At 38.8% G+C, this 18,175-nt stretch overlaps 1 protein-coding gene across 1 annotated transcript in view; it reads right to left on the bottom strand.

The window, feature by feature from the left end:
• The window catches only part of LOC109830549 (3-isopropylmalate dehydratase large subunit, chloroplastic), a 26,390-nt gene continuing 16,802 nt past the window's right edge, over positions 8,588 to 18,175 (bottom strand). The window contains exons 4-19 of the mRNA XM_020397834.1: positions 18,167 to 18,175; positions 17,821 to 17,901; positions 17,637 to 17,750; positions 17,367 to 17,537; positions 16,757 to 16,909; positions 16,554 to 16,622; positions 16,348 to 16,464; positions 14,663 to 14,737; positions 14,444 to 14,521; positions 14,272 to 14,367; positions 14,106 to 14,155; positions 12,090 to 12,144; positions 11,840 to 11,971; positions 10,523 to 10,570; positions 10,278 to 10,436; positions 8,588 to 9,156 (exon numbers count right to left, since the gene is read on the bottom strand). Coding sequence (XP_020253423.1) covers positions 9,016 to 9,156; positions 10,278 to 10,436; positions 10,523 to 10,570; positions 11,840 to 11,971; positions 12,090 to 12,144; positions 14,106 to 14,155; positions 14,272 to 14,367; positions 14,444 to 14,521; positions 14,663 to 14,737; positions 16,348 to 16,464; positions 16,554 to 16,622; positions 16,757 to 16,909; positions 17,367 to 17,537; positions 17,637 to 17,750; positions 17,821 to 17,868 — 1,506 coding nt within the window. The 5' untranslated portion in view covers positions 17,869 to 17,901; positions 18,167 to 18,175 and the 3' untranslated portion in view covers positions 8,588 to 9,015. The remainder of the gene's footprint in view (positions 9,157 to 10,277; positions 10,437 to 10,522; positions 10,571 to 11,839; positions 11,972 to 12,089; positions 12,145 to 14,105; positions 14,156 to 14,271; positions 14,368 to 14,443; positions 14,522 to 14,662; positions 14,738 to 16,347; positions 16,465 to 16,553; positions 16,623 to 16,756; positions 16,910 to 17,366; positions 17,538 to 17,636; positions 17,751 to 17,820; positions 17,902 to 18,166) is intronic.

The following is an 18,175-nucleotide window of genomic DNA, read 5'->3' as shown; positions in this document are numbered from 1 at the left end:
TCTCTTTTTGACTATTTTTTTCTTCTTAATTTAGTTCTTTTCTATTTTCTTTATTTCTCTTGCTTGTTTAGTCTTTGTTTTCTTTTATTTGTTCATTCTCTTTCTCTCCTCTTGTTCTAGTTTGTTTTATCTATATATAATCACACTGTGATCATGGGAGGGGCTCACCCACGTGCGCGGGAATTTTCTCTCGCTGCAGCTCCCGAGCGCGGGAGATTTCCCGCTGCCAGCTCCCGAGCGCGGAAAAATTCCGCGCGATTTTTTTTCTTCTCCCGCCGTCCCAGTCTGCCAAAACCCTCAGTCTCCCCCTTTGGTTTCTCCTATAAATAGGAGAGGTGGTGGAGGTGTTTTTTATGTGGGGAAAATTGTGGTAAAAACAATTGGTTGTGTAGAGTTCTTTTGAGAGAAGAGAAAGAGAGAGTTGAGAGAAAAACTTGTAAAGTTTGGTATTCTCCTCATAGTGAAACTCCCCTCCCGTGGACGTAGGCTAGTTTGCCGAACCACGTAAAAATCTCGTGTTTATATTTGTCTTATCTGTGAGTTGCCATAGCTTGTAGGTTCCCTCGAGATTTCAGTCCTTGAACTGATGAGAGGAAGAGTGTATATTTCACTTTGATGAAATATATCACTTTTGATTCTTGTTTCCTTTGAGAAATAAGAATTTCATTATCTATTCTCGTTTCCTTTGAGAAACAAGAATATAGAGGTTGACTTGTGCTTTTGTGACAACAATAGCCAGGGCTCTCTCTCAGGTGATATCGCTTCCGCGGCGGTGGGCGTGACTCTCTGCCCCAACAATTGGTATCAGAGCCCTTATTCAGACTGGAGGTGGTAAAATTTCTGATCTGAGGTGGTGGTTGAATATTGTGTGGTAAAACACAAAGAAATTGTTAAAAAATTCCTGAGAGAAGCGAATTGACATAATACAAGAGGAAAATGGCTTCTACAAGTAAAACAAATAAAATTGGAAAATACGAGATTGAAAAATTCAATGGGAAAAATGGTTTTTCTTATTGGAGGATTCAGATGAAAAATTCGCTGATTTCGCAAAAATTGCACAAAGCTTTGGCTGGAAGAGAGAAGCACAAAAATATGTCTGATGAGGATTGGGAGGAGCTGGATCTGAAAGCACGGGCGTCGATTATCCTTTGCCTTGAAAGGGATGTAGCTTTCTTGGTGGACGGGGAGGAAACGGCTGCGGGCGTGTGGTTGAAGTTAGAAAGTACCTTCATGACAAAGAGTTTAACGAACCGGATCTATTTAAAATCCAAATTGTATACTTGCAAGATGGACGAGGGCTCGTCAATCCGGGAGTACATCAACAAGTTCGATAGGATCATATCGGACTTGAAAGACATTTGAGGTGACAGTGGAAGACGAGGATCAGGCGCTTCTACTACTTCTATCTCTGCCGAAGTCTTATGAGAACCTGGTGTAAACACTGATGCTTGTGGGTAAAAATTTATCGATGGATGACACTAGAACGGCGCTTCTAGCGGATGATCTTCGAAAAATTGCAACTAGTGATATGGCCACTGGTGGTAACAAAGAACAAGCGTAGGGGCTGTTTACCAGAGGAAGAGGCAATGAGCGAGGAAAAGGCAAGGGAGGAAAGTCTAGATCTAAATCGAGACCTCTTGCGGGACGAGCGTGTTTCAAATACGGTGAAGTTTTACCACATGTGTCCAAACAGGAAGTGGTTTACTACCTACAGGAGCATTGATGGTGGAACCGTATTGATGGGGAACAACAATGCTTGTAAAACGGTGGAGCTAGGTGATATTAAAATCAAGATGCATGATGGAGTGGTTCGAACCCTGACGGACGTACGACACGTTCCCGGCTTGCGGAAGAATCTCATCTCAGTCGGTGCTTTGGACTCCGGGGGTTGCAAGATTGTAACAGAGAACGGAGTGAAGAGGGTTGTTCGGGGTTCCTTAACAGTGATGAAGGGTGTTCGTCACGGTAATCTATATACTCTCTCGGGTACGACGGTGACGGGAGATGCAGCAGTTGGAGCTGAAGGAAGTGGTGGAGACCCATGTGAGCACACACGATTATGGCATAGGTGGCTTGGGCACATGTCAGAGAAGGGTCTGGATCTGCTTGGTAAAGAGGGTTTGCTGAAGAATCTGAAGAAGTATTGCATGGATTTTTGCGAGGACTGTGTGTATGGAAAGGCGCACAGGGTTCAATTTCTGAGAAGCAAGCACAAGAGCAGAGGGATACTAGATTATGTGCACACGGATGTTTGGGGTCCGGCTTCGACAACTTCTAAAGGTGGCTCCAGATATTTTGTCTCATTCATAGATGATCATTCGAGGTATGCTTGGGTGTATTTCCTGAAGCATAAGAATGAGGTATTTGAGACATTCAAGAAGTGGAAGGCGATGGTAGAGAACAGGACGGGCAAGAAATTAAAGACGTTGAGATCTGACAACGATACAGAGTACACAGATGGTGCCTTCAAGGAGTTCTGTGATCAGGAGGGCATTGCCAGACACTGGACAGTCAGGTCTACACCACAGCAAAATGGGGTCGCGGAGAGACTGAACCGAACACTGCGGGAGAAAGCAGTGAGTATGAGATCTTATGCTGGTTTGGGCAAAGAATGGTGGGCAGAATCGATTGCTACAGCTTGCTATATTGTGAATCAATCTTCACATTCGACATTGGACGGTGATACACCCTATCGGGTGTGGTCAGGGGAGCATGCAGATTATGAGAGGCTCCGAATCTTCGGGTGTACCGCCTACTATCACGTCGACGAGGGAAAGCTTGACGCGAGAGCTAAGAAGGCAATTTTCTTGGGGTATGCAAAGGGTGTAAAAGGCTATCGCCTTTGGTGTACAGAAGATTCAAAGTTCGTGATCAGCAGGGACGTTACCTTTGATGAGAAGTCCATGATTGCTAGGATGCCCAAAGATGGTGGTGTTGATACTGTTGGGACTCCCGAGTCCCAGGTTATTGAGATAGAACCTAAAGACCAACCAGGTTCTAGTCGTGTTCAAGTGGAAAGTCAAGTAGATGATGAGCTTTAACAACAGCTCGAGGATAGCTTGGCTTTCACTAGGCCAAGGCGAGTATACAAGCAGGTACAGAAGCTGGGGGCTGATCAACCCCTGAAGCACTATGGGCATGTTAATTTGGTTGAATACGCACTCTCGGTGGAGGAAGATGAGCCGGTCTCCTTCCAGGAAGCTATTCGAGACAAGCATAGTGAGAGTTGGTTGGCTGCGATGGATGAGGAGATGGAATCTCTCCGGAAGAACCAAACATGGGAGGTGGTCCCATTGCCCGTAGGAAAGAAAGCTATAGGTTGTAAGTGGTTGTATAAAAGAAAGGAAGATCCTTCAGAGCTCGGTGGAACGAGGTACAAGGCGAGGCTAGTGGCTAAGGGGTTTGCACAAAGAGAGGGTGTGGATTACAATGAGATATTTTCTCCGGTGGTGAAACACACTTCTATTCGGGTGCTACTGAGTATTGTTGCTCATGGTGATCTTGAGCTGGAACAACTCGATGTCAAGACGGCCTTCTTACACGGAGACTTGGATGAAGAGATCTATAAGGTGGAGATAGATAAGCTGAAATCTCAACTTAGCAATGAGTTTGAGATGAAGGACATGGGCGCTGCTAGAAAAATACTGGGTATGGAGATTAGAAGAGAGCGGGCGAATCGGTGATTGTTCTTGAGTCAGAAGGGCTACATAGAGCGGGTGATCGCGAGGTTCGGGATGCAAAGTGCAAAATCGGTGGTGACCCCATTGGCTCCACACTTTAGGCTTTCAGGTAAACAATCTCCCACTACAACGGAAGATAAGGCACACATGGAGCGTGTTCCTTATGCTAGTGCAGTTGGCAGTTTGATGTATGCCATGGTGTGTACACGCCCTGATATTTTACAGGCGGTTAGTGTGGTCAGCAGATTCATGGCGAATCTGGGAAAGGCGCACTGGGAAGCGGTGAAATGGGTCCTGAGGTACTTGAAAGGTACCGCGGATACGGGTCTGTGTTTTGGTGGAGATACGTGTCAGGTCGACGGGTATGTGGACTCAGATTATGCGGGCGATCTAGATAGACGGTGATCTACTACTGGTTATGTATTCAAGATACATGAAGCTCCAGTTAGTTGGCGATCGATGTTGCAGGCTACAGTGGCACTTTCTACAACAGAGGCCGAGTACATGGCTATGGCGGAGGGAGTGAAGGAAGCATTGTGGCTGTGGGGTCTTCTAGACGACTTAGGGATTGAGCAGGAAAGCGTGAACTTATGGTGCGATAATCAAAGTGCGATTCACTTGGCGAAGAATCAAGTTCACCATGCTCGTACCAAGCATATCGACGTCAGATATCATTTTGTGCGGGATGCAATAGAGGAAGGTGATATTTCTCTCATGAAGGTGCATACGAATGAGAATCCCGCAGACATGTTAACCAAGGTGGTCACAGGTAGCAAGTTCCAGCATTGCTTGGACTTGCTTCATATCAGCCCGTGTTGATATGCCCAAGAGGGCATGGCCCTTCGGGGCGTGCAGAACTACGGTTAGCTTGATCCCGATGGAGGGTACGTAGGCAGTCGCGGTATAGTGACGCAGCTGGTTTGGCCTGGTTCTGGCCTGGATCTCTCTGGTTAAGTTCGTGGGGGTTCTTCTGGTGTTCGTCCAAAATTTGAGGATTATCAAATGATGTACGAGGTGGAGAATTGTGATCATGGGAGGGGCTCACCCACGTGCGCGGGAATTTTCTCTCGCTGCAGCTCCCGAGCGCGGGAGTTTTCCCGCTGCAGCTCCCGAGCGCGGGAGATTTCCCGCTGCCAGCTCCCGAGCGCGGAAAAATTCCGCGCGATTTTTTTTCTTCTCCCGCCGTCCCAGTCCGCCAAAACCCTCAGTCTCCCCCTTTGGTTTCTCCTATAAATAGGAGAGGTGGTGGAGGTGTTTTTTGTGTGGGGAAAATTGTGGTAAAAACAATTGGTTGTGTAGAGTTCTTTTGAGAGAAGAGAAAGAGAGAGTTGAGAGAAAAACTTGTAAAGTTTGGTATTTTCCTCATAGTGAAACTCCCCTCCCGTGGACGTAGGCTAGTTTGCCGAACCACGTAAAAATATCGTGTTTGTATTTGTCTTATCTGTGAGTTGCCATAGCTTGTAGGTTCCCTCGAGATTTCTGTCCTTGAACTGATGAGAGGAAGAGTGTATATTTCACTTTGATGAAATATATCACTTTTGATTCTTGTTTCCTTTGAGAAATAAGAATTTCATTATCTATTCTCGTTTCCTTTGAGAAACAAGAATATAGAGGTTGACTTGTGCTTTTGTAACAACAATAGCCAGGGCTCTCTCTCAGGTGATATCGCTTCCGCGGCGGTGGGCGTGACTTTCCGCCCCAACACACACACTCTATATCACTTTTATTTTTTACTTCTCTTTGTCCACATACATTTAGAACCATCATTAGAATTTTTTTCTTACACAACTTCTTCGTGATATCGATATTGTGACTATTCTGTAACTTGATTGTGCATTTGTAATCTTAATACTATTTTCATAATACAACAAGTTTTTGGCATGTTGGTAGGGAATGTGCTTGTAATTATGATTTTTTTCAGCTTTTTGATTTGCATGTTTAATTGTGAAGGAACAATTTTGAAGGAGAAGATTGGAGATTAAAGATTGAAGATTTGCTTGAAAGGTAAGTCCACTTTCCAGTATTTTTAATTCTACACTTTAATTAGTTTCTCACAATTAAAGACAATTAGGAGCTAATAAAATAGTTTCTCTTGTTGACCCTAATAAAATCTACCCACCACTTGAATAACTACTAATAAGATAATAAATTCAAATAAGAACTCTCTCTCAAATTTATTTTATTATTAACCCTAATAAATTTATTTATTTTTTTTGCATTCTTCTATAGTTGTTTTTAATTTTTAGAGTTGCATTGTATATAGTTTGTAGGAATTCACTAAATTAATTTGAGTATTTTAATTTGAGCACTCGCTTAAAAATACTCTTAAGGGCAATACCCTCTAATTAATATGAGGTGAGAGATTTTATCATCCTTTTCTTAGCCATTAAATCATTAGTTTCTCACTATACATGCCCAAGCTTTCTAACATTCGTTAGACATTAACCACTAAGGACTCAAACTTATTAAGGAGCAAGAAATTCTTAAGTGAACCGGTTTAAGTTTACTTAAATCTGTTAAAGTCTAAGGTAAGATTTAGGGTTTGTGTAAAGCTCTCTCCAATAAAAGAATTACTTAATTAATCTTTGATCTCCCTCTAGTACTAATCTTACATGGCTAATTGACCGAGTAAACTATAATTTTTTTACTCAAGGAGCTGGTCCAGTTGATTATGTAAGTTTTACCCTAGAATTAGGGGTGATTGTTTCAAAGTGGTTGCTCTTGATTTATTTTAGAACACAAATGGGCATTCTCTGTAGAGGAGGTCGAGCTTTGATTGTATAAGCTATTCCTATTTCCAGTTTTGTATGAGGTTTTCTATAGGCAGCTATCAGATATACGTAAGGCTGCCATTGGGGAAGAAATGATTATCTGATCAAATATTTCCAAGCTTAATAACTGGAGATCGACTGTGGTTCAATTTTGTGGTTCATTAATTTAATATCATTCTGTGGTTTGGATAGCCCATTTGTACAGAGCAAATGAGAAAACCGTGAGACCAAAATAACAGTTTTAATTTGGATAGCCATAATAAATACAGTTGCATAGAAGCACAGCAGTACAATTTTACTAGTTTTTTTTTTCAGTTCTAAAGGTCTCATAAATGGGAAATTAATAATCTGAGTAGCTCGAGCTTGTGATTTGGGTTAATTGTCGGTATAAGCTTGTTTCTTTAGGCTCTGTTTGGCAAAACTAGCTGAAAGCTACGAGATTATAGCTAAAAGCTGTTAAGCTAGCTGAAAGCTGTGAAATTGTAGCTGAAAGCTGTTAGCTGTGTAGCTAGCTGATTGACTAGAGCTGTTTGGCAAAAGTAGCTGTACAACTAGCTTAAATTTGTTAAATGACTAAAAAAGACATGCAATATTATTGATATAAAATTAGAATTATTAGGGGCAAAAACGGAAGAAAAAAATTGGCAGCTCCTTCCCAAAGACAAACGCTACTTGAGATAGCTTTTCAAAAGCTACTTGCAAAAGACACAATCTCCAAAATAATCTCCTCATATTTTTTGTCACCAAACAGCTCTACTAGCTTATTGACCAAGTCAATAAGACACAAGCTCTTAGATAAGACACTTTTTTTGGTTGCCAAACAGTGCCTAAATCACTTGCTGTCAAGTGTAATGGTAAAGCGACTTATCCTATTTTCGTACTGAATGCGTGGGTTCTTCTTAATCTATGAGTTGCGTGCTTTCTTGCAGTGTGGTTCTTCAAGGTCGGTTGAACCGATCGAGGCATGGTGTCATGGCTCATGTTGGTCCTCAACGACGCTTGAGCAAAATATCTCTTCGTTGTTCATTATCTATGAGAAGAAGAAAATGCTTTTGTTCTGCTGTGCCCAATTTATTACTCTGGGAATTTGCTACTAGTTTTCTCTTTTGGTGTGTGTTCTCAACTGCAAGATTGTATTTTGCAATGGCTTAGAATTTTTTTTTACCAAGTTTTTTTATCAGCTGACGTTATATTTGTGAATCCAGTGCCGCAACATTTATAACATCTAAAAGCTCCGGCCGATAATTGTGCTATTTATCTAGCCATATGGTTTGGTTGTCTCTTATTTGTGGCAAAATAAGTGAAACTTTGATTAATGTTAAATTTTAATAGTTTCTCAATTATTTTAAATTGGTTTTATGGTTTAGAAGATCTGGTCGAATTAAATTATTTATTTTCCCTTAATGTGTTTCCTTGGTGCTGGATTTTTATTGTCATCGATGCTCCAACAAACAAGTTTTATAGAAGCACAACTAGAACTAGAAGCTTATCTCATAGTAAAAGTTGGTGATACAGAAAAACAAAAAAAAAATAGATAAAAATACGATAGTCTATCAATTGTATAAGAGAGAAAAATATGTAAAAACTTTTAGATTTTTACAATCTCTTCCCCATCTTAATGTTCCTGAGGTAACAAAAATTATACTACATTAACAAGTTTAAAAACCTCCTCTAGATCATTAGAATCAGTTCTTACAAGTACATTCATTGGTTCATCAAAATCTACACTAAAGCTAGAAGGTGCGTTGCGCGTGCCCTCCTAACTAGTAATTCTTAAAAAAAAATGTAAGAACATTGTTTCTCCTTGAAACCATTAACACACGGTTAGAAGGCACCGGCATACAATGCCCCGATGACATTCTGGCGCACGAGTCAGTGACTTGGAGAAGGTGGGAATTTAATCTTCGGATACCTAAGCTAGCCATTATTTTGATCGTCTAGCTTCTTGATCCATTCTCTCTACTTGGGCGTACTACAGGAAAATTTGGAAGTTAAAGTAGGATTTGGTGGGACACCCCCAAAAAGTCCCAAGGTATTTACGTGACAAACGCCCCCAAGATTTTAAGGGTTCTGTTGGAAATTTAGCCCTTACTTTAATAACAGTAGATGTCATGAACTAGTCTTAGTACCAAAAAAAAAAAAGGAAAAACAAATCGCCATCATTGATTTCCTTAAGAATCCAACACGTACTTGATCAAATCATACAACAGACAAAATGCACGCCAATCCATCTGGCTACTATAAATCTAAATATTACACTGGCGTCACCGTAAACGGAGAAAAGAAATATGAAATTCTAGCCAACACTTTTGAGTCCTCAAATAAACCCTCCAACACGCCATTTTGCCTCGCAAGCCATCTCCCAGGATCCATTACAGAGCTCTTTTTTCCATGTCATTTATTCTTAAGAGACCCCCATTAAGCAAATAAGTGCCAATGTTAATCTTATAATATCTCCATATAATTGGATCACACTTCTTCTAAGAGGAGATAACCCTATAAATACATCATAAATTAAATGAGACGTACAAGAAGGCAGGCTTCGGTAAATTAGCTTCTCTCTTCTACTGCAAAAACTCTCTTGGGTCTGTGACGTAACCCGTCAATGCCGATGCTGCAGCTGTATACGGTGAAGCCAAATATATTTGCCCTTCTTTATGCCCCATCCTTCCGGGAAAGTTCCTATTTGTCGTCGAGACACAAATCTGCACAATAGAAACCAATACATTTTCGTTGTATTAGCTTTTGTTTGATTCAGGGGGAAATCATATAGAGGGCTCCCTGTAGAAAATTACATAGAAAGGGTCATACAGAGGGCTCCGTGTAGAAACTTATATAGGGAGGAAAGAGTTCACATGTGTCCCCACGCCAATTTTAGAGGTGAGATTGGATTGATTTAAGGGTATGTTTCACAAAAGCCCCCTGAACTTTGGGGAGCTTTCCACCTAAAAGCTCCTGCAACTTGTTTCACTAAAATATCATGACCGAAGACGGTGACTTTAAGTTGTCATGTGTAAAGCACGAGAGATGTTTTGGACATTTCACCCTTTACGTACAGGTTATCATAGTCAGTAGTCTAGAAATTTTACCCTTCGTGTTAACGCAATCTATGTCAATTTCCAACAATTCAGCGGGTTTAGTATAATTTTGAAACTTCAGGAGGGTTTTCTAATGTTAAAAGTTTGCAATGAGAGGTGTGCGCAAAACGTCCCAAAGTTTAGGGGATGTCTGTGAACTTTACCCTTGATGCTGATTCAGTGTTCCATTTGTATTGATTTGGACAGACTTGAAACTTAGTATTAAGAGCACGTTTGGGCTTTGGAATATAATCTTGGATTAAGTGGATTATAATCCACAGTGTTTGGAAAATTTAGAGGATTATAATCTATTTTTTACTAGCAGCATGTTTGGTGAACGAGTGGATTATAACCCATCATTGATGTCAAAATGACAAAAAAGGACGTCTTAAATTTACCAAAAATTTAGGGCTTGGAATTTTGCGAAATGATGAGGGGCAGACATGTCTTTTATTTGGTCAAATCTTGTGGCTTATAACCCACAACCCCAGCTTATTTTTTGGTGGATAATAAACCAAAATAAGCCACTTGCCAAACATCCCAAAGTGGTTTATAATCCACTCTAGGCCTATAAGACACTTTGACCACTTGCCAAACATGCTCTTAGACACATGTAGACTCAGTATATAATCATGCTAGTTTTTACTATTGTCCAACATTTCATAGACGAGCAACCAACAACACCCACATAAGCTGCATAATAATCCTAAGATTATTTATCATCATCTTCTTACACTAAAATAGCTTACCTGAGGTTCGTTCATTCGGGCGTAAGTGTCTCGGGGCCCACCCAAACAAGCTCCACAGCTAGGACTTGTGGGAGTATCACAACCAGCTTCTTCAAATATTTGAGAGCAAGTCTTGCCCCCAGAACCTGGAACTGGGAGTGCATATATATCCATCCAAACCTTCAACAAGAATAGACCGTAACAGCTCAGTGAGTTTCTTGCTTATCTATTATGTCAACTTTAATAATTGGGGGAAAATATGTTACCTTTTGTGTGGCAGGCACAAGAAAAGTGGGAACTTTCACCTTTTTCCCCTGCTTAAAAGTATATTATAAGATAGATCAGAATTTGCCTAAATCAAACTTGTAGGTTAATAAGGCCATGTTGATTGAGGAAAAACTGGATGGTGATCCTATCTGAAAAAAATAATAGGTTACTGCATTATAACTAGTGATATCATTTTCACTGCATGAAATTATTGCAAATTTAGAACTGATTACACCATGAGAAATTATGTCTCAGCATATATTTCTAGAAGAAAAAAAAGACTGCAACCAAATAGTGTTCAACTTAAACTGATTGCAAATCATTTAAAGAGAACAGAAGCAGATGAACAAAAAAATCACAAACAAGACTTTCATAAAGTAAACTATATATGAAAACCAACTATTCTTAACATATGGAAAAGTTTTCATACATCCCATGCATTAAACTCATCTAGCTTTCGTTCATTAAGGATGTCAAGCCTCCTCCAGGAATTTGTAACCATTAATTAAGCGATACAATTTATGGTGTTCTGCTTGTAAGTCGTCTTCAGGACATTATCTATGACTCAAAAATGATTACATCTGTTGACATTTAAATAATTGATTTTCTCCAAATCAAACATTTCATGCCTGAATCACGGCTTTCTCTTTCTCAAGGAATTCTATGGTATTTCATTCACTTATTCATATCAATAAGCTTTCTTCCTTAATTAATAGGCTAGCTGAAAGGGCTCTTTTCGGCACTCCAGTTTATTAGCATCTTGGCAACCTCAGAAAATTGGCCTCCAACCTTACCTGCGTTCTTGATATGGAAATATTATTACATCCAAAGGATATCACTTGGTAGCTATTCTTTAAGCAACGCCAGACAATGTGACATGGTGTTCTGTCTAATATCAGATTTTAATTCAGCACAAACCAAAAAATCTTTTTTAGTACAAATAGATAGAATTTGATATTTACAAACAGAAGAAGATCCAATCGGTTTATTAGATACTATACGATGTCACATTGCCAATCTAAAAGGCGTGGAATAGTAAAGAAAAAAAAGGTGGAGAATTTGTTTGCTGGTCTATTATCTTACGAAATTGAACACCATTACATGTCAGGGTGATTTCATGTTCAATCACGAAAAACTAAGATCGTAGATTGACAAATTTTTACATAGTATATCATTGGCATCTACGTATCTTGATGCATAAATTAGAATTTTATGCAAAACAGCTTTAGTACTATAATTGAATGATAAACGTCAACAATTAAACTATACTGATCCTGCAACGTTACCAGTACACAATCTCCAGATCCAGAACTTACCGAAGCTAGAAAAACCCTTGCAACAGCAAGAAAATCCTCAGTCTTCCCACCAGTACATGAGCCTATATATACTCTATCAATTTTCACATCTTTGCATTCTCTTGCTAAAGCACGGTTATCAGGAGAATGTGGCTGAAACAACATAAGACAGTATTAAGAGCTTTCTACATGGTAGCAATCACGGAAAGCAATTATTTATCACTGAAAATAAACCCAAGAAATAATTAAATAGTAGTGATATCTTGCACACCTTTGCAACCAATGGTTCTAACTTGGAGACGTCAAACTTGTAATCACGAATAAATCTAAAGCATAAGAAGATAGCTCATCACTAGAACATAGATTAAGGTAGATGATATTTTATAGAAAAAATGATGATGGACAACAAATACAATGACATACAAGAACCAAACATCTATTAAAAAGCGTGCAACTATTTGGTTAGAGCATTTATTGTCAATCAAGATATGTCATCAGAAGTCAAGCAGGGAAGAAGTTCCAAGATTGCTCCAAAGATGTAAAAGGGTGTGTGCACATATAATTCTAGCATCTCGTGAAAGTCAGTTTCATAACTATATGTTGCTTGGGTTGGAAAAGAATCCAACAGACAGTCAATGCTGGCATAGACATCTCCCCTGTAAGACAATGTTGGAAACAAGAAAGAGGGCAATCTTTAAACATCAATGGAGCAAGCCTCAAGCCCTCAACTTATAATATCAATTTCCCTTTTTGGTTGGGAATCAAGCTGCCTAGGTTTTAAATATTGGATATCGAGGAAATATCAAATGGCCAAAATCCATATCAGACTGCGGATATCGGGAAAACATCGGGATATGCAGTAAATATCAAAGTGACACGTTGGATGATCTGAAAATGTAATATAATGTCCCAAAATATAATCTAAACATACTTAATGAAATTTTAAGTATACAAAAATGTAAATAATATATGTTTCAAATCACTACCAATAGTAGAAACTCAGAAAATAGCCGACTAGGATTTTGCTAAAAAACTTCATATGGCTAGAGTTTTTGCTGAAAAACATTAAAGAAATTTTGCATAACCATCCTGTGACAAACCATATAAAAGGATATATCGGGCAACATATGAGCTGATATATTAGACATGTCAGGAATATATCGCTCAAAGAGAGACATGGTTTTGACAAAATCCTTTCACCCCATATGGTAGATGTATAATACATAATGCCGCAGCTAAAAATTTTATTGATGCAATCCATATAAAAAAATTTAAAAGAAATTACAACATATACTATATCCTAGAAAACTGAATTATGTATACATCTTTAAGACCTATTGATCAAGTAAAATGAATGTTCCCCCCAATTCAGAAATGTTGACGACAACCAAAAGAGCCAAAATATTAGGCAGGAAATAGATTTGTCATCAAGGACATGTAAACCATGTTTCTAAAATGGGGCGGAAGGATTTTGGCAAAACCAATCTCTTTTTGCTTGTTTTCTCTTTGCACGGTGTTTAGACTCGGCCTTTTAATTTATTTTATTTTTCACAGTTTTGTGACTAAAATTGTTCTGTCAACTACACTCATGGAATAATAGCAAGATGATGTTTTATAGAATATTAGTGAGAATTAAAATAAACAGTGGTTCTGGATTATGCTCCTAAGCGCAACACCACAGAGATTTGTAGATAAAAAGAAATATAAAATCTATAGGTAAAGATAGAGAAATAAGGAATGCAGCAGAAGCCAAAAGCTTGAGATATCAGAAAAGAAAAAACTTTTCTTGTTAAAGCAACAAGGGTTGAAGGAGCTCTATCTGCAAATATAGAATTTTCAATTGCTCATAAAAACTTTATTTGCTTTATAACACATTTCCATTATTGTAATTGTCTCAGACAAAGTTATTGAAATGCAAAGAACGGTATCGTTTTTTCTTATTTGAAGGTACCTAAAATTGTTTCATTGGTGAGCTGCTTTCTGATTTATTTTGTGCTTGTCAAGGCTAAATTCCATAAACATGTGATAATAGGTACCTTTAAACTTGTCCAAAAGCCTAAGAGGCTAAAAGACTTCGACAACAAAAGCACACTATAATATGGTTGGCAGGTGAGATAATTTCCCACAATGGTCAAAAGATTGTCAAGATGATCCTTTCATCACAAGAAAAACCAAAATGTAGTCACCTTGATACAACACTACTAGGAATAACATCTTTTATTAGATAAATTAGGAAGTCCAAGCAGTGATATGGAATGCGCAAATACAAAATCACAATGACAGTTACCTGGCATCCTGATCACTGTAAACTGGTTCATAAGTCATGGACGTCTTATCCTGCACAATAAAAGTTAGCGTCAGGAAAATAATATCAAAAGCATACTAGAAAATATATAAGCAACAGTCAGCATGCAACAAAAGAAAGTATAACAGAAGTAAGGGCAACTGCATACCTCAAGGTACTTGAATGTAGTTGCGTCTGCAGGGACAACTCCATTTTTACCTCCGGCTTCCACAACCATGTTGCACAAGGTCATTCGCTCTTCCATCTTTCAAGCATAAAGCAATACATCAATTGATGACTTTAACACATTCCTAAAGGTAAGATTAGTATATTCCACTTACAGTTAAATTTTCAACAGTAGAGCCAATGAACTCCATGGATTTGTATGTTGCACCAGCAACAGTGATTTCACCAATAATCTACATGGAAAAGGTTGATATGGTATATTGTCAAGACCCTTAGATAAATTACTGGCTGTAGAAAACATATCCTAAAGTAAAAGTTTAAAGACTGTTACTGCAGAAAGTAACAGAATACGATACAGAATCCACCAAACTAACCTGCAAGATCAAATCCTTGGCAAGCAAATAATCAGGCATTTCTCCATCCAATATAAATCTCAAAGTAGGGGGAACCTGCAATTTTGAAGACCCAGAAATGGCAACTAAGTACAATTGATTGACAACTGCATGAGAGATTTATTACATAAGAGAACACTTCAAAAAAAATTAATTAATTTAGCCTGATCATAGATTGTTTTTGAATACCATTATCAGAATATCCAAATAAAATGCATGTTGCTTTCAGTTTGGTAGGTTAACTTTCCACAAATGTATGGAAGTGCGTATTCCGACTGTTCAGCTCCTCAGGGAAGATTAATCATATTATAAATAAACAGTTTGTGTATAGTTTGCAATAGATATACTGCATGTGCATATTTCAATTGTCAAAATACTTTGCAGAGAGAAGTTCACAGATAGATTGAAATACATGTGTTAAAAAACTTGGATGTAACCAATGTTATGAAAGCGCTAGGCGCCTCTAGGCACCGACATGGCACCTGGCACCTAATGCCAAGGCAGGGCCTAGGAGGATTTCTTTTTTGTTTAACTGGAGGTGGGTCTTGCTGAAGGCCGGAGGTGGTGGAAGTGTTCAAAGTTGATGGAGGAGACAGGAGGAGATTGGAGGACGTGGAGGCAGCATTGAAGGAAATCACAATCATGACATGGGTCGTGCAGTCTGCATAAGCGGCCTACTCACTGGGCGCCCTCAACACCTAAGCAGGCGGCCAAAGTACCGTCCAGTCCTAAGCAGGGGCCCAAACCGCTTTTAAAACATTGGATATAACTACACCGCGGACATGGAAATTTTAAATGTATGTGCATAGAACATGAATTATAAAATATGAAATAGGCCAAGATATGATATAACATCATCAAGAGACATAGCAACAAACCATAGACCTAAATCAGCACACCATATAAACCATGAAACAAACTTGGTTATAGGATGTCCAGAAGAGACAGAGCAAAGGCAGCTAAATAGGAATAGTGGCAACAAGCATCCCTTAACTGGTTGTTCTACTAATATCTATTGTTATTCAAATAATGTAAAACTTCATTCCCTCCTGGGATGACAGAATCTGGTCAACAACCCTTTGGTTCAAGATAAATATCTAACGTGCAAATTGCAAGTAGCATGAATGTAGGCTAAACACACATTTAGGTAGGCCACATTTGAGCCAAAAGAGTTCAAACATAGAAAGGGAACGGGCAAGAACTTTTAAATAAAAATTCTTTGTGAATAAAATACTGGTTGGCAAATCTTAGCATAAGATGAAATCAGTAGCCAGCCATGCACATAACTTTCTATAGACAGACGGTTCATTTCAAATAAATATATATCCTTTATGGATGGGAATGACTTATTTTTGGCTCTTGGCTTTATCCATGCCTCGTTGAATGCAATCCTGAGTCCCCTATAGGAAAATATATTTCCAATACTTTTACATAGTTTTTTCCACAATAAATATGTAAGAAAGGGACGATATCAGGTTGACGGCCGGGTTACTAAATTTGTGAAATTTTTCATAGAGCTCCATGCTCCAAGACCAACCACATTTAGATGAGAAACGGTTTCAAAGAAAACAACGATGATACCTGTTTCTGACACTGCAATCAACATAATAAAAAAATCCCTGACAAAAGTTCAGCAAATTAAGTGTATGTCATAGCTACACGCTAACCTTGAGCAGAAGTTTTCCCGTGCCCATGACGAAACCTGCATCAGTATTACCAATACCAGTAGCAAATTGGCCAAATGCTCCAGCGTTACAGGTGTGGGAATCTGTGCCAAGCAAAACCTAGGCACACACAGAGAGAATTTCGAATAAGATAACAGAACAAATAAAGTAACTTTAATAGTATGTAAATGCTTTTAAATAATATTCACCTCCCCAGGTCTGCAGTGCCCTTCTTGGGCAAGAGCAACATGGCAAACACCTTTATAGTCTGGATTGGCCTGCAAGCTCATGCAAAGAATTTTGTCATTTAGACCAAAGTAAGATGAGCTCAATCTTGTATATGAATTAAAACGGTATTCTAGTTAGTAGTTATGCTTTAAAAATCATTAACTACAAACAAAGAAAATAATACCTTGAAATTTCCAAGATCTTTGATGTCATAAAAGTACTTAATATTCTGTTCATTGCAGAAGTCCCTCAATATATCAACATTCCTATTAGCACGTTCATCGCTAGTAAAAATGTAATGATCAGGTATGATAACAATCTTCTCACGATTCCAAACCTGAAATAAGTAGAAGAAGGGCTCAACTACCTAAGTGGGGAAATACAATCAAACCGAACTCATAGAAATAGACAATCATCATATACAGGATGCAAATTTCAATTAAATTAAGTTCATTGGATAATAACATTTCTCTATTATAGAAACCCAAATTAGATTATTCGGGCACTGCAAAGTTGACTAGTAAATGAGCAAAGTGATACCATCATAACTGACAGAGCAAGGAGAAGTAGAGAAGGACTGAGACAGAAATAGATGAAAGCCATCGAGAACAAGAGAGAGACCGAGGAAATTTCCTTAACTGAATGGAAGAAATTTACTTATATTGCCGATTACAAAATTTTGGGATAAAAGTTTTTCCATATATCAGTTTACCATATTCCAAGCACGATACTTATTAAGTTTTGTAACATTTAAAGCCACAACAGCAACAACATAATGTAAGTGACGCACCGACCTTAGCGTTCTGCCCAAACTCCTTCTTGAAGATCCCAATTGTTCCCGGCCCACAAACATCATGGGTCATCAACACATCAATATTCACCCAAACATTGTCTCCGGGCTCCAAACTCGACCTCTCCGAAGCCCTCGCCAGGATCTTTTCAGTCATGGTCATAGCATGCTTCACCTAGAAAATGAAAATTGCAAAAATAACCATTATTCACACGCCCAATCAAATGGGTGCAAATTATTTTAAAGAAAGAAAACAAAGAAGAAAGAACCCAACTGAGCCGGTGGAAGCTGGAGATCGCCGAGGTTGCGTTGGTGCCATTACTGCAAGAGTTCTGCTTAAAGCTCGCCTTCGACCTTTATTTGCTTCTACCGGATTGCTTAATTCAATCTACGAAAGGAAGTTAATTTGTAACGCGTAGGAGAAAAGAAAGAAACAAAGGGGTTTTTAAAAAGCTGACCTTTTTGCCAAAAATAGTAGAGTTCAAAGCCATAATAGTACAAGCCATTGGCAGCAGCAAGATCACAACTTTATTTGATCTCTGAAAGGGTAAATCCCTCCGTCAGAGGAAGAAAGCAATGAATTTACGAAACTTACTAAACTAAGAGGGGAGGAGAGGTTGGCGCTTCGATCAGCTAGAGTTGTGGTTGCTTGATCCTGAGCCGCATGATTAATTCGGGTCCGGTCGGGTAAAACCCGATAATATTGCGAGAGTAGGTGGAGGAGAAGGGCACAACGGAGTAAAGGAAACAAGAAATTGCATTTTAGGGCATGCAAATAAAACCCAAAAAAAAATAGAAATTTACCTGCGCGTG

This window comes from Asparagus officinalis, chromosome 2 (genome assembly GCF_001876935.1).
Source record: "Asparagus officinalis chromosome 2, Aspof.V1, whole genome shotgun sequence".
In the NCBI taxonomy this organism is placed as follows: domain Eukaryota; kingdom Viridiplantae; phylum Streptophyta; class Magnoliopsida; order Asparagales; family Asparagaceae; genus Asparagus; species Asparagus officinalis.
The sequence above is the reverse complement of the archived record's forward strand: the minus strand, read 5'-3'. Positions and strand labels throughout refer to the sequence as shown.